This window comes from Canis lupus, chromosome 24 (genome assembly GCF_003254725.2).
Source record: "Canis lupus dingo isolate Sandy chromosome 24, ASM325472v2, whole genome shotgun sequence".
Lineage (NCBI taxonomy): Eukaryota > Metazoa > Chordata > Mammalia > Carnivora > Canidae > Canis > Canis lupus.
Genome location: NC_064266.1, coordinates 44448199 through 44475931, shown reverse-complemented (window position 1 = coordinate 44475931; position 27733 = coordinate 44448199). Strand labels below are relative to the sequence as shown.

Sequence of the window (27733 nt, the reverse complement as noted above, 5' to 3'; positions counted from 1 at the left end):
AGGAGAGAAATAAGAATTGGAGCAGACATCGGTGATATTCAAAATAGCAAATCAGGGCAGCTCCGGTGGCTTAGCAGTTTAGTGCTGCCTTCGGCCCAGGGCGTGATCCTGGAGACCCGGGATCGAGTCCCACGTCAGGCTCCATGCAGGGACCCTGTTTCTCCCTCTGCCTGTCTGTCTCTCTGTCTCTCTCTCTGCCTCTCTCTTTGTATCTCTAATAAATAAATAAATCTTTAAAAACAAATAGCTAATCAACAGAGAAAAATCAATGAAACCAAAAGCTGGTTCTTTGAAAAGATCAATAAAATTGATTAACCTCCAGCCAGGATAACTAAGGGAAAAGAAAGATAGAGGCCACAAATTACTAATATCAGAAATGAAAGAAGAGACATCACTACAGACCCCATAGACATTAAAAGAATAAAGATATACTATGAACAACTCCATTCCCACAAACTGCATGACCTGGAGGAAGTGGACCAATTTCTCGAAGGACACATCTGTCCAAAATCAAAGAATAAACAGATGATCTGAACAAGCCTAAATCTATTAAAGGAATTGAATCAATATTAATAACCTTTCAAACAGAAAGCACTAGGCCAAGATGGGTTCAATGGTGAATTCTACTGAAATTTTAAAGAAATTATACCAATTCCCTGCAATCTCCTGCAGAGGACAGAAGCTGAGAACAGGATGCTAATTCACTCTGAGGCCAGCATTCCCCTAATACCAAAATTATTAGTATTAGACATTGTGGGGAAAGAAACACTATAGACCAAAATCTCTCGTGAACACCAATGCAAAAATCCTCAACATTATATTTGGAATAATTCTTTAAATTGTTAAATAAATATTAGAGGTGTCTGGTTCAGTCAGTCGGTTAGGTGTCTGATTCTTGATCTCATCTCAGGTCTTGATCTCAGGGTCATGAGTTCAAGCCCAGCACTGGGCTCCATGCTAGGCATGGAGCCTACTTTAAAAAAATGTCTAAATATGTTAAATTGTTAAATAAATTTTAAATTTTTATGATGAATTAAAATTCTACATTAAATAAATTAATTAGCAAATTGGCTAGAACTGGACAGTCGCATGGAAAAAATTAAAAGAATCTTGACATGGGCCATATAACCTTCACACAATAGGTCATACACCTAAATGTAAAATTCCAAACTATAAAACTCTTGGAGGACGACATGAGAAAACCTAAGTGAGTTTGAATATGGTGATGTCCTTTTAGATACACTGTTCAAAGCACAACACATGATAAAAATAATCAATAAACTAGACTCCATTAAAACTAAAAACCTCTGCTCTGTGAAAGACAATGTCAAGAGAACAAGAGAGGACACAGGCTGGGAGAAAATATTTCCAAAAGTTACATCTGATAAAGGGCTCTTCATCCTGAATATAAAGAATTCTTAAAACTCAACCCTAAGCAAACAGATAACCCAATTAAAAAATGGATCCAAAACTCTGACACCCCACCAAAGATACACAGATAGCAAGCGAGCATGCAGAGATGCTCCACATCGTAGGTCCTCAGAGAAATGCAAATTAAAACGAGACAGCACCACACACCTCTGAGAAGGGTCAAAATCCAGAGCGCTGATGACACCCGACATTGGCAAGGACATGGGGCAGCAGGAGCGCTCATTCATGCTGGTGGGAATGCGCAATGGCGCAGCCACTTCAAAGACCATTGGATGGTTTCTTAGAAATCTAAACATGGTCTTAGCATACCAATCTAGCAATCGGGCTGCGTGGTATTTGCTCAAAAGAAGTGAAAAATCGGGGATCCCTGGGTGGCGCAGCGGTTTGGCGCCTGCCTTTGGCCCAGGGCGCGATCCTGGAGACCCGGGATCGAATCCCACATCGGGCTCCCGGTGCGTGGAGCCTGCTTCTCCCTCTGCCTGTGTCTCTGCGTCTCTCTCTCTCTCTGTGACTATCATAAATAAATAAAAATTAAAAAAAAAAAAGAAATTAAAAAAAGAAGTGAAAAATCACGTCCACACACACACAAAAAAAATTGCACATGGGTTTGTATAGCAGCTGTATCCATTATTACCAAAACTTGGCAGAGACCAGAGCGTCCTTCAGGAGGGAACGGATAAACTGTGGTCCATCCAGACAATGAAATACCATTCAGCACAGAGAAGAAATGAGCCATCAAGCCATGAAGAGACACGGAGGAAAACTTGAATGCGTATTACTAAGTGAGAGAAGGCTGTCTGGAAAGGGTACACACTGCGTGATTTCAACCATATGACATTCCTGAAAAGTGAAACTACAGACAATAAGAAGCTCAGCGGTGGTGGGGGTGAGGGTGGGGGTGGGAGGGATGAACAGGGGGAGCATGGAGGATTTTTGGAGCAGTGGAAATTCTCTGAATGGAATCATGGCAGACACAAGTCATTGTCGACTTGCCTAAACCCACAGAATGCACAACACGGAGAGTGAACCCTTTGAGGGATGAGGGGTCAGGGCGGGCTCGTCAACTGTCACAAACACACCACTCTGGAGTGACGATGGTAACAGGGAGGCAATGCAGGTGCGGGGCTGGGGACGCTCATGAAGTCTCTCTAACTCTCTCCTAATTTTCTTGTGGACCTACAACTGCTCGTAAAAAGAATTAAATCTTAATGATTCACCTTTGCTGAAGCTGAGAACGCCCCCGGCGTCCTGTTTTTACCGAGCACTGACTGTACATGCCCGTGAAGGTAGCTCTACCCGCTGCAGGTGGGCACGAAGCATCAATCCGCCGTCCGTCACACATCTTTCTGTGTTGACCAAGACATCTGACTTGCTCTGCATGGAAATCCATTGTCAGACTCAGAGCACAATAGATACATTTTTTTTTTCACTCCAACTCAGCCAGGTCGGACAGCCTTCCGGCGGATCCATAAGGCAACCTGCCTTGGACGGGGCCACCCCCAGCTCTAGAAATGAAATTCTAACTCAGATGCATAGGATGCCACCTTATTACAGAACTCAGGGTGGCACATCTTTGGGCTGATCACGTGGGACGGGACAATGCCTGCAAAGCTTCTTGAATCCAAAAGAAGCAAATAACTGATCCCTGCCGCTACTGTCCTTCCACGCAAAGCAGAATGTTTTCATGGGCCTTTCCTTCCGTGAGTTACATTCCTTCACAAGGTAATGTTTCTAGACTTTTTCTAGTACAAAACAGAACTTTTCCTTCCAAGTACTTTATCTGAGAGGCTCTTAACTTTGAGAGAATTACGAACACCTAGGAGAATGTGTAAAATCAAGGAAACCCCTTCCCATGCTGTATTTCCATGATTTGGGAATGCCGTTATCATGCACCTGGGATGAGCCCCCACAGGCTCAATTTGCAGAAGACTAGAATCTCCAGGAAGTCCTGATGGCGTGTGCAAAAAGCCCAGCCCATGGCAGGATGTTCTTAGGGTTGAATGTGAGATCCTGACCATGAACCCAGAACAGCGGTGCCCACAGAAGAAGGGACAGAGGAGAGGATGCTCTGTCCAGGCTCTGCAAATGCAGTAAGTGCAGCACATTCCCGGGCAGCTTGGTGGTGAGCCTGCGCATGTTAGCAGCAGAGTTTCTAGGAGGAGTCCTACCCTCCTGCTCCCATTAGACCACAGTGGCTCAGTGAGAAGCCTGTTATGCCACTGGGAGTGGCTGGAGAGGTGGAATGGTGACCCCTAAAGATGTGTGTACCCTATACTTATGAATGCGACCTTATTTGGGAAAAGATGCAATTTATTTTTTGTAGATGTACTCATGGATGTCAAAATGAGGAGATTCATCCATGATTATCCAGATTGTCTCATCTGATCTCAGGAGCTCAGCAGGGTCAGGTCTGGTCTGGTCAGGTCTCGTGCAGATGGGAGAAAGGGAGAGGGCCCAGGGAGAAGAGGAGAAACTGAGGAGATACAGAGACTGGGGGAAGCAGCTGCCAAGCCCAGGAGCGTCTGGAGCCACGGGCAGCCAAAGAGGCAGACACGTCCACCCCTAGAGCTGGAGGGAACTGGTCCAGGGGGTGCAGGCCAAAGATGCTGCTCAACACCCTCCAAGGCACAGGGCAGCCCTCACCCCGCCCTAGAGAACCACCCAGCCCCTGATGTCACTGGTGCTGAGCTTGAAGGCACCTGCGCCAGCCTGGCACCCTCGCTTACACCAGCCGTTCTCAGAGATCTCCCTCCTGACCCCGTCCCTCAGAGGCTGACGGGTATTCAAGGAAGACAGTCCTGGGGCAGGTAAGCTTGGGGAAGCCCACAGGCCGCAGCTCCTCGGACATGTCCAGATCCCTCGGCCAGTGACCGGCTCCAGGTTTCTGGTTCAGTGATCAAAGTCAGCGTCTTCCCAATGCACAGGATGCTGGTGCTCCTCACAGGCTTCGCTGGCCGGGGTGGAAAAGGCTCAGAAGGATACAAGTGGACAGGAAGGGTGACAGCCAGGCTGCTGTCTAACCCCAGGCTCTATCCACCTGGTCATGGTACCACGTCCCTGGGGACCAGCCAGGACCCAAGTCAACGTCAGCCCTTTCCTCAGTTGCCACCCAACACCCAAGGAAGAAGCCATTTGCTGGGCTGGGTCCCCGGTGCCTCCACCCAGAGTTCTGCCCACGGTGGTGACAGTCACCAGAAAATCGACCCTCCTGCAAGGAGCAGGCCCTCAGCACAGCCTGGACAGCCTGCAGGGGACCCGCCCTGCACTCCCTTGGCCTGACCTGCACCTCCGCTCCATCCCCCCTCCCCGGGGCCACGATGCTCCCCCTCCCTGAGCCTGAGTCCAGAAGCCAGGATGGAGCAGTGCCGAGCTCCGGAGCCCACGTGAGCTGATGGCCCGGGATGAGCGCCCACACACGCAGGCACGGCCACGCGCGCGCCACACCTGGATGGCCGCAGGACCCCGGCCCTCTCCCTCCCACTTCAGCCTCGCCTTCCCAGAAGCATTCTTTGCTCTATTTTCCAAAAGTTAGCCCTCAGCGTACCACCTATACGACTTTTGCCACATCTCCCTAAGCAGCGACACCCACAAAGTTACGTACTGAGCCTCTTTCGCGTGTTTTCAAAAACACACAAAAACCAATACGCAGTTACCAAAATAATCCGGCTTCACTGTGCATCTCCCAACCTCACCCGCCAGTCTGCAGGGGCCCCCCTGCTCATCCTCAGAGACGCAGCCCCCTCCCCTCCTGTTGGGGGCACCCCGGCCTGGCCCTGTCCCCTCCTCCATGCTCTCGAGGCGCCTCCTCGTCCCCAGGCCCTGTGGCCCTCAGGGCGGCCCGCGACCCCGCACGGCAGGCTCCGGGCCCTCCTCACCAGAGATGATGGAGTCGTTCAGCGCCTCCTCGTCCTGATACACCAGCAGGTCGTCCTTGAGCTCCGAGTTCACAATCAGGTTCTCCTTGTCCTCCTCAGACCCTTTGGCCGCGGTCCGCTTGCTGTCCGAGACCCCGTCGAAGCTCCAAGCCTCCTCCCTGTCCTTGCCCCGCTCCACGCTGCATGTCCTGGACAGGCGCACGTCCACGCGCTTCTTCGGGGACGCTTTATTGTCCCTTCCTTGAAAACTGAACCAGAAGACAGTTCGGGTTACACGCTGCCCGCCTCGTCGGAGGACCTGGCTTGTGATGGTATCGCAAAGGGGGCCCCGCGGCCTCCATCCCGCATCCACGGCCCAGTGGCCCCGGCTGGCACATGCAGGAGAGAGGCACGTTAGGATCCCGTCCCACTCCGTGCAGCAAAGGCCCGGGTCCTCTGCGCCGTGCTTCTGCCAAACCATACACAGGTCCCGCTACCTAACTGCTCTGCCCTGCATCAACTCATTTCTCTTTCACGGTCTATGGACACGCGAGATCAAAAATAAAAGAGTAAAAGCTTCCAGAACGGGCTTCCTTGCACTCTTGCCTAATGAAAACTCCCAAGTCCTGGGCCAGTGTGACATCTACTTCTCTTCCACGGGTGCCCCCACCCTAGCCTGGATCCATCGGGAGAAATGGGGGGGGTGCCTCTGTGGCCAGGTTCCCACGTGTGCACCCCCTGAACGTCCTCTCCCAGAATGTGGCAACCCAGACCAGAGCTCCGTGCAAAGTAAAAAGGTGATGCTCTTATCCAAAAATTAAGAATGCTGAGACGGTGACAGCCGTGCATTGAGCCCCATGACCACACAGGTGAAGAGCACGAGGCTGGTGGGGATTTGGGCACGTGGGTCTCCCGACCAGGGGGAGGGCCTCACCTGTCCTGGCGATGCTTGGTGGCCAGCGCCCTATGCAGCTCCTCAATGACACGGCTGGGGGGCAGCGGCCGGTGGACAGTGGTGAGATGTGGAGACCCCGTGGGCGTGGAGAGCTGTCCTCGGAGGGGAGGGTCCGTGCTCTTCCCACCAGGGCCTTGGAAGAGCACAGGCTGGCCTGGAGCATGAGAGGGACGACAGGAGTGTAAGTCTCTGGGAGGAGGGACTCTGCAGAGAGACGCAAGCCCAGGAGCAGAGGACACAGCCCCCGGCCACATGACCCTCACATCCTGTTCTGGATGTCGCGCCAGGTCCCCTGCCCCCAGAGCCTGAGATGAGGTTCACCTCTGCCCAGCTCCATCTGTCCTTGAACCTCCTGCCTCCAATCCCAGGAGCTGAGCTCCACAGACACCCGTGACAACAGGCCCCGGGCAAGGTCTCAGGTGCAGAAAACCCTCCTTCCCGTTTCTCTGCCACAGATTTGGCTTCTTGAAGCTACACTTCCTACTGTGGAAGCCAGCGTAGTTCCTCGAGCTCTGTTGGAGTCACTCAGCCTGGACCCAGCGTGATCCTGGCCCCACCTCATCTCCTCCAGCGCCACCACCTCCCCCCCCGAGCCTCACCCAGTGGGAGCTTTCAGGAAGGCGAGCCTCTTGCATTCTCCTCAGCACAGCACCCCAGAGCCCTGTAGGCTGCCCCCCTCAGCGCTCAGGCTTCATCTCCCCCGCACTGTCCTCCACAAGCTCTCTTCGCTGTAGGGCAGAGGGAGCTTTCTAGTCCTCGAGGGAACCACATGCTCTACCCTGAGCCTTTGCACAGGCTGTTCACCCTGCCTGAAATGCTCTTCCCCTCCCGTCTACACCAATCTCACTTCCTCAGGAGACCTTCTGTGAATCTGCACCCTCGTGCAGAGCCCGTCACACCTGCCCCGTGGGACTCAAGGCAGCCCGGACACCCCTCTCCTCCCACTTGAGATGAATTCCTTCCTCGGGTCTGCCCTCCTCACCCGACTTTGCGCCTCTGAGCAGAGCCCGCATCTTCCATTCTTCCTGCCGTAGCCCGAGGCCTGGCACTTAACACGTGTGCGACACGCTCGTACACATGAACTGAGTTTGAAGACCCAGACTAGGTGTGCTCAGTTCCACCCTAGGGAGGCGAGGCTTCCCTCCCCCTGCCAGGTACTTCCTGAATGTGCACCGCAAGCCCTCCACAGCATCGGGGGCTCAGGGCGCCACACAGCTTGGGTTTGGCCATTGCCCACATCTGGCCCCGAGCCTCGATCTGCTACTTAGCAGCTATAAAAGCCCCAGAGCCTCAGCCTTCTTATCCGTAAAATGGGCCAAGAGCTCCCTGACCGGGCAGCAGGATCCCGGATGCTCCCTGACCCCCGTGCTACGTTCAGACACAGACTCGCTCCCAAACAGGCCTCCGCAGAGGCAGGCTCCAGGCTCCATCACTTTGCTTGACTGGATACAAACAAATCAACTCCCTTTTTAGCCTCAACAGGAAGAGGGACAGAGACACAGACAGACACAGATCTAAACCACTGACAGGCAAAGCCTTTCTGATGCAGTCCGAGAATGTGGACTGTGCCAATTAAAAACAAAACTAGAAGGAAGACTGTAAGTCTTGTTGAAACATGTCATGTGTCATTTTGCTTTCTTCACAAGCACCTGCTTCTGTGGGCACAGCCAGGTAACGCCAAACAGCCCAGGCCTTGCTGCCGAAGGGCCTCGAGGCTGGCTGGGTGGAGCCACGAGAGGAAAGGCAGACAGAAAGCCAACACGAGGATTTTAGGGAGAGCGGAGCCAGGCAGGTAAGCTGAGCACACCTGAGGGTGGGGGACACAGGTGGGCCAAGTACACCTGGGGGGACGGTACGCAGGTGGGCTGGACCACAGAGAGGTCAGTAGAAGGTCCACCTGAGCGACTGACACCCTAGGATGAGACGGTGCCAGTCACAGGAAGGGCAGGGTGGGGGCTCCATTCCGAGCGTGGCCCTCAGGGCCACCCCCAGTAGCCTACACCCCCTGGCTTAGCCCCCACACAGGGCGGCCCCTGCTCATCACAGGGACCCCACTGGAGCAGGTGACGCTCCGCTGCTGCTGCTGGAACCCTCACCCCACCCTACTAGGAGGCCGTCACAGCCCAGGGAAAGTGAGGTGACACAGCCTGCCTGTGCTCACTCAGCCTGGACTCTAACGGGGTCTCCACACGCTGTCAGTCACGGGCACCCCGAACAAGCATTTCCCACGTGCCGCTCTGCTGAGCACCGTCCCTGGCTCGCCGGGGCCAGCGATGAGGCCCTCACTCCCACTTCTCACGTGAGGAACCAGGCTCTGGAGCCTCCTCCGACTTGTGCCTCCAGGATGTAGCAGGGGCTGGGGCTGGAACCTGGCAGCACGACTCCAACTACAGCTGGCAGAGGCCACAGGACCCCCACCCAGACGGGCGACTGTCCCCTAGCTGGACAGGGGCAGGAGCCGCTCTGCCCTGAGGGGGTTAACTCACACGGGTCCAGGCAGGTGGGCCACAGGTGAGCCAAAGGACCTCAGGCAATTCCTATGATGGCGGGGGGAGGGGGGGAGAGGGGGATACAAGGGTTTCAGCAAACACAAGAGCACCTGCTCACCTTAATGCGGCTGCTGGGGCTCGGGGTTGCCAGCTACGAAGACTTCTCAAGAGGAGCCACAAATCAGGATTACAGGTAAAAGATTTTTACACCTGTTACACTGTTCTACACATATTCCAATATTTAACACTTAAACATACCTGAATGTTTACAATGTTGGCAACTCATTAAAAAAAAATTAAACACCATAGAGACTCAGCAAAGTGGGCCTGGGGGTGAGGGCACGATGCCCTGACCTCTGGTGGAGGCTGGGGGCACCATGTCAGACAAGAGCGAGCCCCCTGGGGACTCAGCTTTGGGCACACTGTCCCCCTGGGTCCCAGTGAAGCTCAGGTACGGGGCCTCTGCTGCCACCTAGTGCTCACAGGCTGAAGCCAACGTTTCCGGCAAAAGGGGAGGAAAAAAAGGGAGAAGGGAGAAAATTAAGACAAAAGTCACCAAAATGTGGTCTCAGCTCTTAAAAAAGAGATCCAGACCGAAGCCACCCTCCGGAGCTCTCCCGCTCCTTATCCAGTCCCCAGACGAACCCCCCGTGATGCTCTGGAGCCCCCTGAAAGGGGAGGGTGGAAGTCAGAGGTGCCGAACCCGAGGCCCTGGGGACCGAGCACTTCGGCTGCGTGAACAAGCAGCAGAGTCACGTCGGGGACACGTGCAGCCTGAGGCCTGATCTGTCCCGAGCGGCGGAGGCAGGACATCTCGGGGCTGCTGGGTTATCCAGGGACCAGAACCAATTACACAGGAGCCAGAATGAAACGTGGTGGGTGGTGCCTATCCGATTTCCAATTGTGCCAGGTCTCCACGGACGGGGAAGGAAATTATCACAAGACAGTAAGGAGACGCAGGACAGTGTGGTTCTGCCTCAGAACTTTGACTCTTATCCGTGTGGCCAGGTCACGGGCACACCGCAGGCTTAGACTCATTCCAGAGGTTAGAAGCAGGGGCTGTGACGGGAACCTGGCAGCACGACCTGGCTCAGGACCCCCACCTGCTCCTTCCATCACAGCCACGTGCACTCGCTGAGCACCTGCTGTATGCCAGCACTGGGATCCGGTGGGGTCCCAGGCTGCTGTCCCAAAGTCCCACAAGCTGGGACTCAGAACAACCGGACTTCATTCTCTCATGGTTGCTGACATCAGAAGTCTGAAACCAAGGTGTCAGCAGGGCTGGAGCCATCTAAGGGCTGAGAGAGACACATGCCAGGCTTCCCTCCAGCTCCTGGTGGCCGCTGGCAACCCTCGGCAGGCCTTGGCATGCAAACAGGTCACTGCAAACTCGGTCTCTCGGAAGGACATTCTTATTGGATTTAGGACCCACCCTATGGCAGGAGGATTTCACCTTGATCCTGATGGAATTGTGTCTGCAAAGACCCCGTGCCAAAGAAGGCCATGTTCTGAGGTTCTGGGTAGACATGCATCTTCAGGGGACACCATTCAACTCACTGGGTAAGGGGAAGTGATGCGACACGTACCAGAATGCAAGATGCATGTTGCTATGGGGTTGGCTTCCCTAAAGTAGGGACAGAGATGCAAAGGGGCTGACCAGGTGAAGCAAGGGGAAGAAGGTTTTTGCAGAAAGAGCAGTGGGGGGGAGGAGGGTTACGAGCTTCAGGCCCAGAACTGGGGTCAGGTCTCCATTAGCTGTAGGATCTGTTGCTGGGGCCCCCTAAGCCACAGTCTTTTCAACTGTGAATCGGGCACATGTCCCCTCCCAGAGGGACTGGCCCGTGCGTTAGGAACAAATGGTGTGTCCCCAGGCCTCCTTGTGGCCCAAAAAGAGGGACGGAGCAGTATTGGGGGTGGTGTTCGAGGGCTCCCAGCAAAGCCACCCAGGTCTGCCATCCACATCCTCTTCATGTCCTCTGCCCTCAGAGGCAGCAGCTGAGGATTTAGTCTTCAAAACAGTCACCTCTTACTGAGGGGCCTGCACCCTCCCCGCTGCCCTGGAGACCAGCAGTGTCTCCCATTTCCAACAGCGATGGGACAAGTACGACCCAAACTCCAAAAGTAAACTTTTCAACATCTTGGGATTGCTCAGCCGGTGAGGCCAAAGCTACAGAAGCAGAGGCCTTTGGGGCCCCGACCCAGCCGTGCTCCCCTCTGACCACCCACCTCTGCCTCGAGGGAAGGAGCTCACCGGAGAGATGGAGGGAAACAGATGAGCAGAGACCATGAGAGAGAGACTGGGGGGAGGTGGGGCAGAGTGGGGAAGGAAGGGGAGAGGGAAAGTAGGAGAAGACAGAGAGGACACCCAAATATCCAGACAGACAAAGTCCTCATCCCAGGGGCTGGCTGCATCTTCTGCCTTCAGGTTCTGGGAGACATCTCTGACTCTGGCCAACAGACCGCCCCATCTACTAGGGGGGCCCCAGGGGTCTGCTCCCGACAACCAGAGCTGCTTGCTAAGAACTGCTGCCCTGCACCTGCCCAGAGCCCTGGCTGCCGAAGCCCAGGCTGAGAACCAGCCCACGGTGGGCCCCCGATCGGGTTGAGAGCCCGGACCGATGAACAGAAGGACGTGTGCACGCGGACCCACCTGTGACATTTTTCGTGGTTTTGGAGCCTGCCTTGGGCGGCGGGGTGGGCAGGAGCGGGGGGCTGGGGAGCTGGCCCACGGACCTCTCCAGGGGTCTGGGAGGACTGTCCGGGGAGTCGGACCCAGCTAAGGCTTGAGAGGGTTCGTCCGTGGTAGGCGGGAGGCTGCCGGCGGCGGCGTCTGCTTCTTCACCTCTGGACGCTGACGGCATCTTGGCTGGTTCAAAGGCAAAGGAGAGAGTTCACACGCCATCCCTCCCATGACTGGGGTGATGTGAGTGAGGACGGGAGGGGGGCTTGGGCTGGCGGAGGGGGGACTGCTCACAGGAGAGGGGTCACTTCGCATGCAGACCTGACTTCCTGTGAGCTGAGAGGTCAGTGGAACTGTCAGAAGTGGAGACGAGAGGGAGGGACAGGATGGGGGGAGGAAGCAACCTCAAGACCTTCCCCCACTCAGCAGGTGGTGCCAAAGTTCCTGCCCCCACCTGCCCTGGGGACGGCCACCATCACAGGTGCTGGATGGACGCATGCCCAGGCCCCATCAGCCCCTGCACTGTGATCCTGGTAAGTTCCTAAAACTCCGGTACCCCATTTACCCGCATGTGACCCCTGACAACCACCAACAGTCCCTCGCAGGATGGCTGGTTTAAGCAGGAAGTAACAACGAGGTGTGTGTCTGGCACCTGCAGACCCTCAAACTCAGCAGCTATTGACTTTATGGGTCTGGTTTCCCACAGCCCCGGCGCCTGGCCTGGGAGCCCCACCAAGTGGCGTGGGAGGCAGGAGGTCCAGCTTTGAGGAAGGGTCAGTCCGCCCAGAGCCCGCGTCCCTTCTCCTTCCTGCTGCCCCCTGAGCACCATCCCCGAGCCTGTCGACCCCTCGGCCCTCTCCCAATCCGTGAGCACCCTCCCCGTTCACTTCTCCCTTCCTCCAGCTCAAGTTCTACTGATCGTCACTGCATCACCCAGCCCACTGACACCCCCAAGTCCTCTGCCCACTTCCTTTCCACTTGGCTCCCCGGTGAGGCCTCTGCCCACCAGTCCCCGCCCCGTGAGTGCTGCGGGAGAAAGATGCTGGCACAGGAGCCCCAGCAGAAGCCACCTCAGGACTGCCATGGTCAGGGTCCTCAGCGCGCCTCAAACTCCCGCCTCCAGCTCCTCACCTCCCTCCTCTCATGCAGCCTCACCACCAGGGGAAACTGAGGCCTCCAGGTAGGTGGGGGCACTCTTCTTGGATGCCTGACTCAAACACAACTATCCCTAAAACCTCATCTTCCCTTCCTCCTCCCTGATAGGAGAGGTGGGTCCCCTCCCCATGCCCACCTGGGATCCCAGCACTCCCTGCCCTCTCGGAGCATGCCCCAGGTGCCCAGTATGGTGCCAGGTGCCTGTTGCACATCTCATCTTATTTTTTACAACCAGCTGAGGAGGAAGATACAAACACCTATGAGGAACAGCTTGGCAGAGCTGGTCCTGAAGTCCTAGCATGGGATTACCATGGGGAAGGTTCTGGAGGGCCGGCTGGGTGGGCGCTGTCCACGGTGCTGGCCTGATACCTGCCCTTGGAGAACTTCAAAGAAACTGGAGAAGTAGGTGCTGCACATCCTGCAGACCCCATGTTATTACCATTTCTGTCTATTTACCGTCCACGGCTAACCCCACGGCTGGGACACTCTCAGGGCACAAGCCTGGGTCCTGCAAGGTGCAAACAGGCCAGTCTCTCCCTCCAGGTCCTGGGGGTCTGGACAAGATGAGCAGTGTAGGACCTGGACTCCACGGGGTCCCTTGGCTGTGCTGCCAAGGGATAGGTTAATGGGCGGACGGGGCAGCCCAGATCAAGGTCCCCACACCCACGTCAGCCAGGGCAGGTCCACTTGCTCTGTCTCAGCGGTCCTGTCTCGCTTCAACATGCTCCTCTTCAGCTTCCAGACACCTGTTCCCTAGTTCCCTCCTGTCACACTGGCCGCACCTGCTCGGCCTCTCGCCAGCTCTATGTGGGCTGCCCAGGACCCAGCCCTCAGTCCACAGCTCTGACTCTCCCATCCAGTCCTCTGGCTTCAGAATCAATCAATCTCTGTTGACCCTTGACCTTCTCTCCAAGCTCCAGACCCATACGTTTTCGGCCACTGTGACATCTCCATCTGGAGGTCAGGAGGACAAAATGAAACATTCCCAAAGCCATCTCCTGATTTCCCAGGGGAAAGCCCTCCCCCGTCACCTCCTCCCTCACACTCATCCATCCATCCGTCAACCCATCTTGCAAATGTCCTGGAACAGTTATGCGGTCCAGACACCCCTCCAGGAGCCACAGACCCGGCATTAAACCAGACAGATCCCCACCCTCACCACGCTTCCTACACAGCTCTCCAGCTGTGCAGCCAGACTGGACACCCCGTACCTTGTCCTCTATATGTAATTCCCAGATAAATACCATTTGCTCCACATCCCAAACATTTCTCAGCAATGTCCACTTGGCCTCCCCGTGCAAGCTTCCATGGCCTCTGCCTGGACCTCAGCAATGGCCTCCAGATTCCTTCCCTCCCTACCACACCCCCTGCCCCAAATCCATTCTCTCAACCAGCGGTTGGCAGACTTTTTCTATAAAGGGTTTTGTAGGTCCGAGCATCTCTGTTGGTGCAGCGAGCTCCAGAAGGCTGGCCAGTTCAAACAGCGAAACTTCCCTGCCTGTGCCCAAAGTGGACGTGCCCCAAAGTGGATGTGTGCCACCCCTCATGCCCAGTGCCGTCCAGCAGAATTTTCTGAGATGCTGGAAAGGCTTCCTCCCTGTCCATTTCAGTAGGCGACCAGCCACATGTGGCCAATGAGCAACTGACAGGTGGCCAGCGTGACTGGGAAGCTGAATTCTTTAAAATTTCATTTAGTTAATTAAGTAGCCGTGCAGCTAGTGAGTGCTGCGCTGGACAGGGCAGCTGCACGCTTCTAGGAGTAAGTCGGTGGTCACAGCTCACACCTCCTCAACCACAGGCTGTAGGGTAAGCTTCTAACAGCCCCATAGCCGTCCCCATTCCCCTCCAGCCCAAGGTGGAATGCAGGCCCCCCACCTCTGCTCTGAGAGCCCCAGGACTCAACACACCAGCAGGTCTCAGCAAAATCTCCTCCAACATCTACCGGCAAAACTCACCCAAGCTCGTCACACACGGACCCCTAGGTCCTTGACCTGTCTGGGGTCCCTGAGGCTGGGAATGTGGTGCTTCAACAGCTCGTCCAGCCTGCATCTTCCTCTACGCTCATGTGAGTGTGTAGCTACCACTGTAGTTTGGAATCTTGCCGAAATTAAAACGTTAACACCCATTAAAAATGTAGAAGACAATGTCGGCTTGACACGTTCCCCACATTTGAGATCCTCCCTCGGGGGCGGTTCGTGCGCTCCGCTGGCCAGCAGAGGTCGCTTCTCACCAGCTGAATTCTCAGCCAAGGCGCCTCTGTCACCTTACAAACCTCAACGTAGGGCTCAGGTGACACAGAAGCAACGGCGTGCATGCGTACACAGGTGCAGCCAGGTCGGACCTATAGCCTGCAGTTCGCCATCCCCTCTTCTGCTTCGAGACAACTCACATTCCAGAGCATTCCAGAAGCAGAATGAAGGGGTACCTCCTGCTTGCCACTAGTTTAGGCCGTAGAGTACTACGGTTAAAAGCATGTCTGGGGATCCAATTCCAGCTTACCACTTCTGGGCTCTGGGGCCTCGGATGATAAGTAACAATCTCTCTGGGCCTCTGCTTTCTCAGCTTAAAAAAAAAAATAGGGCTGTTAAGAAAAATACAATGAACACAGTACATGCTTACTGAATGCCGCTTGCCTTTTGAATTAGCGCACTTATGGGAACAGCAGAGCTCAGCCCCTGCCCAGCAGCACCGACAATGAACACCCATCCATCCCATTTAAAGTTAAAACAACAGATCCTTCTGGGCTTTTTAGGGAATTCTATGTAGCTGGTGTAGCACTATCTAAATTAAACCAGGAAAAACAAAATCACCCCATCTACAAGGGTTCAAAGTCAACCCTAACCGCCAAACTCAGAGAGTCAAAGAAAACGATGGTCGGAATCTTTGACAGCAGGGACTTTTCCTAAGACATTCCTGGTGTCTTCTCCCTCTTCTCCCCTCCAAACACACACTGCAGTCTGTGGAAGCTGCAGCCCCACCTGGCCAAGCAGCAGTGTCCTCTGAAGCTAGGAGCTTCTTGATGCACATGGACATGTGGTCCCTCCCTCTCCCCCAGCAAAGCTTGCACGAAGCCTCCTTTTTGAGAAGAAGTAGCTAATCTCCCAGAACATACAGCATACCATAGAGGACGTCTCCAGGGGATTCCCTCCCGGGACACAAGGTCATCCCATTCCGGGCCCCTGGACTTTTCCATGAACTTCCTAGGGCCAAGAAGAGAACCTAGGCAGGCACTTCCCGGGGCTCGAGCACTCCCCTGACAAAGTTGCCACTTAGAATCCAGCTTTCAAATCAATCAATCAATCAATCAATCAATCAATCCAGCTTTCTCTGTTATGCATTCTTGACAGCACAGACGGATGGGCCCGCGTCCCTTGGGTGCGGAGCTGCAGAGTGCGGAGATAAGAATGAGAGGTGAACAGAATCAGATTACCAGACCCTACAGACCCAGGATCCCGTCACGCTTTAACTACAGCAGCACCCCCCTTCCCCCGTTATCGACAGGAGATACGTTCCAGGACCCCGAAGGATGCCTGGACCCATGGGCAGCACCAAACCGGACAGGTCCTGGGTCTTTTCCTCTACGTGCCCGTCTATGAAGACGTGCGGCTTACAGATCCAGCACAGCGAGAGATGAACAAGAACAATGACAACAGCGTACACTGGTAAAGGTTTTGTGACTGAGGTCGCTCTCTCCAGGCAGCGTATCGTGCTGTACTCACCCTCCTCGGAACGGGACAGGATAGGAGCCTACGTGAGGAGACACAGGGAGCGGATGGCGCAGGCCTGTGCCAGGCCGCTAGCCCGCCGCTGACCCTCTGACGGCACGTCAGGAGGAGCATCTGCTTCCAGGCCGCAGGTGCTGGCGGGGAATGAACCCACAGAAAGGGAGGCCACGGGTGGTGGGGGGCATGGCATTCACCATGTAACGCTGAAGCCCACAAAGAGGTCACCAGGGGGTGGGGCCCCAACTTTGAAGGCTGGGAAGCAGCTAGCTGCACATGAAGATTCTTATGGAAGCTCCTCATTCTCAAATGTGGACTGGAAATTTTTCAAGCAGTGGGTTTAAATGCTGTTAGGTTATAATGCGTCCCCTCACTGAAGGGCTCTGCTCAAGCCTTCCCAACAGAGATCTGGGGTCACAGTGGTGGCCAGCGTTCCCGGCGCAGGATTCCAGGCCTGCAGGGCTGCCGGAGAGCCCGGCAGTGTCCTGACTCAGTAGCAAAATGCAGATCCACATCCCAAAACACATGTGTGTCAGAGGCAGGGCCTCTGGGGCATCTGTGGGCCTGGATCCTGCGTGTTAAATGCATTAGGGCCCAAGAGATGCTTTTACCGTGAGGACAATGGGAACCATCGCCAGCAGCAAACACTTATGGAGTACTCGGGGCACGTCAGGGTGGCGTTACGGGATTCCTGGGAATTACCTAATTCAGCACCCCCGAGGGATGGTATGACATGATCCTCAGAGTTGAGAACGCAGGCTCAGAGAGGCTGAGCGACTTCTCTGCCGTCACACAGCTTGGCTGACAGTTCAGCCTTGTATCAAAGCTGGGCTCGGCTGATGTCAAACACGTTGCTCAGAATCCCCTAATTCTGTACCCTCAGTTGAGTTACAGAACCTCTGCACGTCCCTCTCGTCTTGAGGGAAAGAGGGAAACAGCGGTGCTAATATTCTAGGGGCCTTTCCTGGGCCAAAGGAGCTAATGCAGGTGTGGTGCTGGGAAAGGCACGCCGCCCACAACCGGCCTCCGTTAAAGATTTCAGACTTTTATCCACGTTCCTGTACTTTGGTTCACTGCCCTTTCTTTTACGTGAATGCACACTTTTCCTTTGAACTTGCTGACTAGGAGGAGAAAATCCTTCCGCTGCCCTCAACGGGAAACCCATTCCTCTTTTGTTAATGAAAATAAACATCACCGTTAAAAAGGTTTCTAGAGATCTGCCACATGCCACCTTATGTCAACTCCTCTCTCACACCCCAGGGACACGGGACCCACACCGGCTGATGGAGGAGGTGCCATTGCCGCGGGCTCACATGGACCAGGGACAGTGGTCTCGCTTGCTCCCCAGGCCTCACCCCGCAGCCCGGTGCTCCTCCTACAGCGCAAATCCACCGGGGCTCCCCCTCCATCCCTCTCCTGTCATCCCCAGGTCCCAAGGGCCCTCCGCCCCTCTCTCTCTCTCTCTCTCCAGCTTGCCCTGGCTCTGGCCACACATACACACCTTTCACTCTGTGAAAGTCCCGTGTCTGCCCTGCTCCCTGGCCAACCACAGCCCGCAGAAACCCAGCCTAGAGGCTGCTTTTGTAAATAAGGTTTGTGGGCACATAGCCACGTGCTCTCGCAAGCACTTCTGTGGCTGCTTTTGGGCCACCCCGTGGAGCTCAGTGGTGCCCACCATCAGGAACCTTCTGACCCACAAAGGCAACAATAGTCAGCTGGCTCCGTGCAGAAGAAGCCTGTGGACCTTGTTTCCCACTCTTTGCAAATGTTTTCCCGCATCCCAGAGGCTCTTTCCCTGGCCGTCTACCTGACCAACTATTCGCCCCCGGGCTGCCCCAGCGCCCAGGCTCAGGGAGGAGCCCGAGGATGCACACTCATCATCATGTGCTTTTAGCTCAAGGGGGTCGGCAAGTCTGCTCACCTTCTCCCATCAGTCTGGGAGGACGGGACCCAGACACGTTTACCATTATGACCCCCGACCCACCAGCACATCCTGCCCAGGAGCAAGTCTCAACAGACCAACTCCGCTCTCAAGAACCCATCCCTAAACCAAGCACGTAGAGAAAGAGCACCTGAGGTTAGTGGGGCCGCTGATGGGAGCATGCACGCTCCTCAGAGCTGAGCAAGCAGAAGGAGCCTGCCACGGAGAAGCGCCAGGCCCCAGCAGGGGAGCTGCCTGCAGCAGCCTGGCAGAGCGGGAGGCTCCGTGGCCAAGGGCGGGCTCACCTGCAAGGACCACGGGTGGAATCGCACCAAGCACCACCCTGATGAAGTCCACCCTGGGGACACTGGGACCATCCAAGGGTGACAACCCTTCAGACCCAAACTCCTACCATATCCCTAAGCTGCGGTGAAACTGGAGAGGTCCAGCCACCCCCAGGACCTAGGGCAGAGCCTACCTCTCAGCAGGGGCCTGCTAACATGGAGGGATTTCACTGGCCGGGGCAGCCGGCGAAAGGCAGAGGTGCGAGCCGTGTTCAGCAGTAGGTCACAGAGAACAGATGCCCCCCTGGCTCTGAAGCCCAGAACCCACCAGCCACCGGAGCCCGGCATGCCCCTCCACATGGCCTGGATGTCCAATCTCCCACATTTGTGGGGACCATTTGACCTCTAGCCCCCACACCGTGCCTGATGTATTCATAGCTAGCAAATTTTACGAGGGAAAGAGCTTCCAACTCGACAGTGAGGCCCCCCTGAATATTTCCATAGGAAATGCTAACGGGTCAGAAGAGGGGGTGGATATTTCAAAGCACGCACAGGCTCCTTTGGTGGGTTCGTGTCTGGTTTCCTTTTCTCCCCACCTTTGCCTCAGCTGGCACCTGCCCCGGTCTAGTCAAATAAAACCACCACCAGCACCACGGCCCCGACCGAGCCCGACAACGACCCAGGGCGGCACACACTGCACTAAGCTCCTCCTCCCTTCAAACAACCCTGACCAGGAAAGGAGGCTGGAAATGAGGCTTCGAGCAGCTCATCCAGCACACCTGATGGAGAGGTGATGAAGAGAGCCCTGCACATGAGGAGCATGGCACTTAGCACCCCAGCCAGCACCTGGAGGCTCTGGGCACCGAGGCAGCCACCTGCTGAGGATTTAGGCCACGAGGAAGGTCCCTCTTCCTCATCCTGCCCTACGGTTCCGGGCTCAACTAAGCTGCTCCCACAGGACACTGGCTCCCTTGGAGAGAATCTTCCTGCTTAGAAGTTCCCGGAGGCAGGCAAAAATGTCCCAGGAGGAATGCACATGGGAAGGCCACCCGGGAACACCCTCAAGCACCTACACCTCCTCGCTGTGCCAAGCTTGGGAAGAGACAGTAGAGAAAAACGCTCTGGCGAATGTTGAAACCCAACCACACAGGAAAGCATGGCGGGGCTCGGAGCCCAGAGCACGGCTGTGCCTCTGAGGACACGATACTACGGGGCTGGGAGGGTGGGGGCGTGGGGTGGGGTGGGGACCCCAGGCCAATGGTCATCCTGGCAGCGGCTCAGCCCTGCACGGCCTACGGCCAGTACCTGCATCGTCAGAACGGGAGTCCAAGGACAGCGGCTCATCCAGGGAAGACTGGTCTGTCCCAGTGGCCAAAGGGCTTCCTGGTGGGGCTTCTTCTGAAGTCAGCGTCTCCTGCTTGGGGGTGGACGGCTCACTCTGCGTGGCTCGGGGCCCTCCATCAGGGGTGCAGGCTTTGCTTTCAGCATCTGCAAGGAAATCCAGGTGTCAGCTGAGCCCACATCTCCCTTCCTCCGTGCTTTCGTTCACGTGAGGTGCCTCCCTGGGAAGCGTGCCATCCCAGGCCCCAGCAGGACACCCCGGTGTCTCCTCCCCACACCTCCTGGGAGTCCCTCTCCACATCCAGTATTCCTAAGGAAGCTCGTCCTAAGGAGGCTGCTATTCCGCCAGCCCCCTGGCCTCTGTACAGCACCCACCTGTGGGGGACTGTGCCACCCACATCAGTACCCGGCAGTGCCCCCCATTCCCACGATGGCCTCTGCCCGTGGCTTGCATTGGCCAACAGGGCCTCAGCAGGCTTGAAGCAGCAATGCCTTCAAGAGTGCTCACACCCTCCCTACCATCGAGCCACCACCTGCCTCACTGCTAGGATGCACCTGGCCAGCAGGCTGGGGGACGAGAGGCAGATGGTACAAAACGGAGCTGCTCCTGTCCAGCAAGGCCAGCCCAGACCGGATGACAAACAACGACCACCCGAGGCACTGCAGGTGTTTGGTACGAGACATTCTCGTGGATACAGGTAACCAACCTGCTTCCGTGCCCACTGCTGCACCTCGGTCCCCTAGGATGCAAACCATTTTCTGCCACCCACCCCAGGGAATAAGAAGAGTCGATTCCTTCCCCCAGCTGGCTCCCAGCTGGCTCACACTCTCAGGTGCTGCAGGCCCAGGGATAGGAGCACAGCCAAGGACTGAGGGGGCTCAGAGCAGCTCTAGACAGGTGGCCTCCTCAGAAAAAAGTGACCCCAGGCTCCTAATAGGGCTGAAAGGAGGACTCAGTGCCTCTCCTTGCTTGGGGCTCAGCTGGAACCTTTGAGGGTCTGGCTTTGGACTGACTGATCACCTCCAGGATTGTATTTTGCCAAAGACAGGCTTGGTGATCAGGGGCATAATGAACGGGTCCAGTCACACGGCCACCAGATGGCAGGTCGGAGCTGGGAGTCACAGCCAACGGATAACGATCACCCCTCTGAGATGCAGACCAGGGCATGGAGCCCCTGCACGGCCCCCTCAGGTCCCACAGCCAGCGTGCCTGGGTCACCAGGTGGTCACCACGTGCAGAGCGGCAGCATGACCTGCATGTGTGCACACGGCAGTGTGGGTCCCCAGCCTGGCTCAGGAGAGCTGCCTCCCATCCCTGGGGTGGGCGGGGGAGTGCAGGTGGTCGATCTCAGGGTCAGGGCTCCCTTCATCTGGGCCAGCCTCAACTCCCACCTGCTGCCCTCCTGTCCTCCAACAAGGCCCCTTTCACCCCCAGAAGTGCTCTGGTTGGACAAGAATGGACCCTGCTCACACATCCCATCCCATGGCAGACGTCTCTGGCTTCAGTCTCCTCGCCCCTACCACGGGGATGATGATGTCACTACAGGCTTCGTGGCATCCACGTGGGAATTCAATGAGTTAATCTACACAATGCCCCTGCCAAGAAGCAGGCCCTTCTCATGCCTGCAATGATCATTACTACTGTTGACGAGGTCTGACGAGGATGACGGATAGTCCGGCCCCATGAGTGGACGCATGTGCCCATGTGAGAGCAACAGGCTGGGGGCTCACTGCACCCAGGACCTGGGCCCAGGCCACGGCATGTGACCCCCCAGGGACGGGAGTTGTAACCACGGCCACCTATTCCCAGGGAGGGCAGAAAGGTCAGCCAGGCTGAGGTCTGGAGAGCTGGGGCTGGGAAGGTCTCACCTGTGCAGCCGTGTCACCTGACCAGAGGATCCAGACGAGCAGGTGGCCAATATTCTAGACTTTGTGGGCCACGTGCCACAGGGCCCATACTGCAATTCTTTGATTTTTTTATTTTTATGAAAAAACAGTTTTAAGTTTAAAAACCATACTCAGCCCAAGGGCCTTACAAAAACTGGTCCTGGGCCAGCTCTGACCTGCAGACTTGCCGCCACGGTCCGCCTACCAACCCCGACCCAGGAAAAGCCCCGGACGCAAGCTGGGAAAACACACCCAGTGGACACGATTAAGTGTCGCAAAGGTCCAGCTCTAAAGCGTGCTTTCTCGAGCCCTTGCTCAGGACGGGCTCACCTGTACTTGACATACGGTTGTGATGGTCCCTGCCGCCAGCTTCCTCGGTCCCCGGGGGCAGAGGACAGCCAGCCTGGAGGGGAAGCTGCGCCCTGCCAGAGACGCGGCTGGCCCCTGCAGCACCGTGCCAGCTGAACGCTACCACTCGGCCGGGTGAGGCTGCGGCCCGCCACCTGCAGAGGCGGACACCCATTCTCAGGAAGGACAGGCCATGTGCTGCCGGTGACGGACGCTGTTGTTTGGAACAATAGCCCCCCTCCCCCCATCATCATCAGCGACAGCAAAGTGGTCACAACACTGAGGGTCCGCGGCCCGGAGCCGGCTCAGCAGAGGCTCCACCCGACGTGCAGCTGGAGGCCTCCGCCACCTGCGGCCCAGCTCCGGGCACTTGCAGGACTCTCCCGGGCTGTGCTCCGAGCTCCGGTTCAGAATCATGTTCAATGAAAGTTACGGTTCCCAAAATAGCGCTGGTGGCAGGGCCGTTGCTAAGAGACGCTGGCTGGGGCGGGGGGAGCTGTGGGTGGCTGTCCCCTGAGCCTCGCTGCTCAGCCAGCCCTCCCTCCTGGCCCGGTCTCCATCGGACGCCCCTCCCCCTCCCCCAGGGCTGTGGGGGGAGACACAGCGGAGCAGCCGCGGGGACAGGGAGCGTGCCCCCAACACGCACACGCCCCGTGTGCACACACATGCAGACACACGCACACGCTGCCCCCACGTTCCTGCCACACGGAAGCCAGACACACCTGACAACGTGTCACTGCCCAGTGCCCCCCGGGGAAGGAAACCCTGTGGCTCTCAGGTCACTGAACACAGCACCAGGGTGACAAGGATGTCCTTCTTCTACCCCGTGGTAGAGTACGAAATTCCTTCAGTTGAAAAAAGGCCGAGTGGCCACATACGGGGAAGATGTGTAGGCTCCTGTCCTTACCTGCTGCTTCGGGCGAGGGAGGGAGTGGAGGGGCCGGGATGCTGGCTGGCCCTCCCCTGTCACCTGGTGAGTCACAGGAGCGGGGCCAAAGCAGGGAAGACAGAGTGGGGGACGGGTCACCTCCCCCACCTCCAGCCCAGTCCACATCCTACGCTCCTTAGCAGCACCCATGGGTCCCTCCCAGGTTCCAGCAGGTTGCCTGACTTTCCGGAATGAAAAGAGGAGTTGGGTCAGACTGCTCAGAAACGCGCAGGCTAATAGGATCACAAAACACCCCCCGGGGACTCTCGGGCTCTCTCCCACAGGCCCTGCCCAGGAGCCAGCTCGCACCCTCATGCTGCTGACTGCCCTGTGGGCCAACTCCCAGGTGACAGCTGTGGGGGCATGCATGTGTCCACGTGGGTTTGTCCTGCCCGTGAAGCTCAAGGGTGAGGTCTGGGGCAGCTCTGCAGGGCCCGTGCTTGAGCCCGTGGGGGCCTCTCTGGGGCCCGGGGCCCTGTCACCCACACCCAGCACCCAGGCGCCTCCACGGGGAGGCACTCCGGCTGCAGACACGTGGCCTGGCTGGGAACAGGTGGTGGCAGGGGAGGAGGAGTCCTTTAGCCAAACCTGGGAGGGGGACTCACCTCCGCGCCTACACCAGACAGAGGCCACAGGAGGGGAGGGGGCGGCTCCACACCCCTCCAAGAACGCCTGGCAATGGGCAGGAACACGGGTTATCGCAACACCAGGACACCAGGGACGCACACGGCCTGGCTGGGGCTGGCCTTGGCCCCCAGCGGGAAGAGGCATTTTCGAAGCAAGGGGCCTGGGGTGCTACCGCAGGGCAGTACTGACCCCAGGGGCCTGCTGCCAACCCGTCCTAGATCCCACGGTCCCTGCACACACAGGAAAGCTCCGCAGAACACAAGCCGCCCCCTCCGCCCCCTGACCCCAGGGCCCTCCCAGAGGCTCTGAGGACCAGCCTGCTCCGCCACCGCCCGGGCTCCCACTGAGACCTCGCCCGCTGTCCGGGCCAGGCCCGGGTCCCGTTCTTCGGGTGCCACTGCACTCAGCGCAGCTGACTTCATGTGGATCTGTGGGATCACCTCCGGGGGCATCAGTCGGCGAGCGCATTTTCAACTCCCGAGGAAGGACTGTGTGTGGGACCCACCTGCTCCCGGCTCGTCCTCACTCGGCCGACCGGAGTGTGACCTAACGTGGGGGTTGGCGACGGCACGCTGGGGGCCAGCGCCGGACACCACCTGCTCCCTGAGGCCCTTGGGTCCCTCAGATGACACGTTGCACAACGGTTCAGAGCCGAGTTAAAGCAGAGCTCTCCTTGGAAGACCCCCCCCCCTTCAGTTCTGCACCCGCCTCTATTTTTCTGACAGGAATCAAACCCACATCTTTGCTTCCTCTTCATTCACAGGTGATAAGACTTTCTAGGACAGAAGACAAGCAGGCCGGATGCGGGGCTATCGTCCCTTCCCCTTCCCCTTCCCCAAGCTCCAAAGGAAGGTTTGCTGGTGACATTCAAAATGCAGAGTCGGAGCTGCTTTGTCCCATCCCGATGAAACGGGCCAGGTGACAATCCCCCAGTTCTGAGAGTCGGACGTCAACACCCCAATGCTGCAGGACGGGCTGCCAGGTTCCATCACGGGCATGGGCAGCTCCTCGTGCCGGCTTCCCACCACCACGGCCCGTCACCACGCTCCCCTCCCAAGCTGAAGAGCAACGAGGGCGGAGAGCACCCTGGGCTGGAGAGCAGCCGGGCCGGTGGCGGGTGGCGGGGGGGGGCAGGGCCTGCTGCACATCCTGGTCCTGATGCCTGAGCCAAAGGACAGGGACCATGGCAACGGGGCAGGAGCTCCACACGCCCCCGCAGCCTCGGGGAGCCGCCCCCCAGGCCAGGCCCCTTCCATCAGGAGGCAAGAGCGTGGCCCGGCTGCAGAGGGAGGTCCCGGGACAGCCAGGTCTGCTGCCCCCCGCGTCTCAGAGACGGGAGGATGGAAGGTGCGCATCGGGACCCGCGTCTGTGCCCCGTCGTCACGCACAGGCCAAGACCAGGTGGGGAGCTCCAGAACTCTCTGAGTGAACCGTGGGCAGCAACAGCCAGTGTTTCTCAAGGACGCGCGGTGGGGGTGCCGGGGGTGGGGGGCGGGAGCACAGGGAAGGGGTGAGGCGGGTCAGCGCCCAGAAGGGCTGGCAGCGGTACTAGACGGCCGCGTGGGTAAATGTAACCTGCCCCAATCACGGATAATGGTGGAGACGTGAAACAGAAGCCAACGCCACCACGTAGTCGGGGGAAGCAGGACGAGGCCAGCCCACCCCGGCCCCGCCACAGCAAGAAGCCTTTGGCCACCGTCGACAGATGAGGGCTCCTAGCTCCGTGCCCTGGAGCAGAGGCGGCCCGGAGCCTCAGGATGGGCCCATGGGGGACCAGCCACCACGGAGGCCTCCCCAGGGCCAGCCCCGCTGCCGCGATCGCCACTCCACCCTCTGTGGGCCCCGCTGACCCCACTCCATCATCTGTAGGGTGCCAGCCCCATTGACCCCGCTCCATCATCTGCAGGGTAGTGGCCCCATTGATCCCGCTCCATCATCTGCAGGGTAGTGGCCCTGCTTACCCCGCTCCATCATCTGCAGGGTGGTGGCCCCACTTACCCCGCTCCATCATCTCCAGCAGACCCTTCTTGATGAGCTCCTCCCGACCTTGCCTGCCGGTCATCTTCTTCTCCAGCGCTGCACAACACACAGACACGCAGGTGAGCATCTAGCTTACAGCAGGTGATGGGGGGAGAGGGGGGCGCGGGGGGCCGCCAGGCTGGGTGCTGGCCAGGGACCCCAAGCTTTCCCACTACGCGGTCTGCACAGTGCTGCAGAGACGCTCACCCAGGAGAGCACATTCTGCGGACAGCTTGAGCTGTCATTCCTGTGATTCAGCTGAAGAGCAAGGCCTGGATAACCCTTCCCTAAGCGGACTTCCTGCCCATTGACCTTCCGCCTAAAGCTCCTTAACTTCCCGGCCCAGGAGCGCATCATCTCTCCGCCCCCAGAACCCTGGGGCACTTTTCTGTGGGTCCTGTTATCTTTTGCTCAATACATCCTGGCAGCTCTTGACGTCTGCTCACAGAACAGTCTCCCGCCCCACCAGAGGTCTCTCCAATAAAACCCCAGGTTAAAGCTTTCAAAGAAGTCACCAAACAGGGAGGGAGGGGCCAGCGCCCCCCACACACACACACACACACACCAACCCTATGGAGCCAGTTCTCCTCAAAGCCTCCGGGCAGCTCGCCCCCAAGCATGAGGCAGGGGGCTCACTCTGCTGCACAGTCTCCTCTTCGTTATCTTTCCAGAAAACTATTTGCCTACCACAGAACCTGGTTTCCAAATGCCTGCCGAGGGCCACAGTGGGGGACACCGAACAGAGCCGGCCCTCCCGTCGTCAGAGCTTAAAGACTAGCGGCAGAGGGCAAACAGGTAATGGCAAAGAAGTTATTTATTTACAAATCTTTACTGAGCACTTACTATGTGCCCAGTGCAGGGCGGGCGCTGGGGCATCCCTGGGGAGCAGAACCAACCCAGGCCCCCTCCCTCCAGGATCTAGGGAGCTCTAGTGGGGAGCAGGTGGTGATAACGGGGCTGTTCAAATGATTAGAACTAATAAAGCATTTACTGAGCACCTACTTTGTAGCAGGCACAGGGGAGCCGGACAATGAGCATCTCTAAATGGGTGAGTGGAATGACCCAGAACCAAGGGGAAACCCAGGCCGTGCTCGAATATCAGGGCTGGCTTCCCTGCAGGTGTTCACACCGAGAGAGCCGAGCACCAACAGGGAACCCAAACACCATCAGGAGGAAGACATTTCTGGGCAAAGGGAACACGATATCCTTCCTTAGGTCCAATCTCCAGGTGCCAGAAGTGTGCACGGAGCAGAGAACTTGAACTCTGACTTTGGGAGGGGTGAGTGGAGAAGCCGCCATCTGGTCCAACAGACAAGGGTGAGCAGCACCCAGGGGACCCCGTTGGGTGGTGCTCACTGGGGTGCGGCTCACACAGAACATCGCCTGCCCTGACTCCTGAGCCTCTCATCGACCCCAAGAGGCAGCCGTGAGGATCTGCTGTCCGCCTCTCAGGGGACTGGCCCCCACCACCGAAGCCCCCTCCCTCAAAGCCGTTTGAGCAGTTCCAGAGCAGGTTCCAGCTCGGGGGCCACTTCCCAGGCCAGCGCGTCTGGGAGCCATCCTCGGGACGCTGCCTGTGCTCGCCCGGCCCGGGCCTCGGTTAACCTTGTTTCTTTAAACCACCTTTAGATTTCACTTCATCTCGTGCTAAGTGCCTGTGAGATCGGGGACCCCAGATACTGAAATAACTAATATCCCACACTGTGAGGGGACGAGTGGTTTAGAATAAATGAAATGTAGCCGGATTTCCAAATGCCTCATAAAGGGCCCCCAAGTGAGGACCCCAGGCATTAACCTACAGGCCTTCAATGTACCTGCGGGGACCCTACGGCATCCTGATGAGGTTACAGATCACTCACCTGCAGCACAGTGTGGAAGGGGCCTGGGGTGTGGAGTCCGCAGATTGCACAGCTCACCCCCCCCCCCAATTCTCTGGCCCAGGGCACATCAGGAGCTCCCAAGGTCACACATGTCACCATGCTCTGGCCCCCCCATGCCTTTGCAAGAACTGTTCCCTCTGCTACAAATGCTGTTCCCTGCTTTTCTCAAGAGGCCTGTTACACCTGGGCTCAACGGTGCCTCCTCACCGGAG

The 27733-nt window shown here is 57.3% G+C and overlaps 1 protein-coding gene across 2 annotated transcripts in view; it reads right to left on the bottom strand.

Annotated features, from left to right (window-relative positions):
* Positions 1-27733, bottom strand: part of PHACTR3 (phosphatase and actin regulator 3) — a 210133-nt gene that overhangs the window by 63268 nt on the left and 119132 nt on the right. For both annotated transcript variants that reach the window (XM_025470572.3, XM_025470574.2), the window contains exons 3-7: positions 25621-25698; positions 19797-19979; positions 11380-11595; positions 6220-6394; positions 5307-5554 (exon numbers count right to left, since the gene is read on the bottom strand). In XM_025470572.3, the coding sequence (XP_025326357.1) occupies positions 5307-5554; positions 6220-6394; positions 11380-11595; positions 19797-19979; positions 25621-25698 (900 nt within the window). The remainder of the gene's footprint in view (positions 1-5306; positions 5555-6219; positions 6395-11379; positions 11596-19796; positions 19980-25620; positions 25699-27733) is intronic.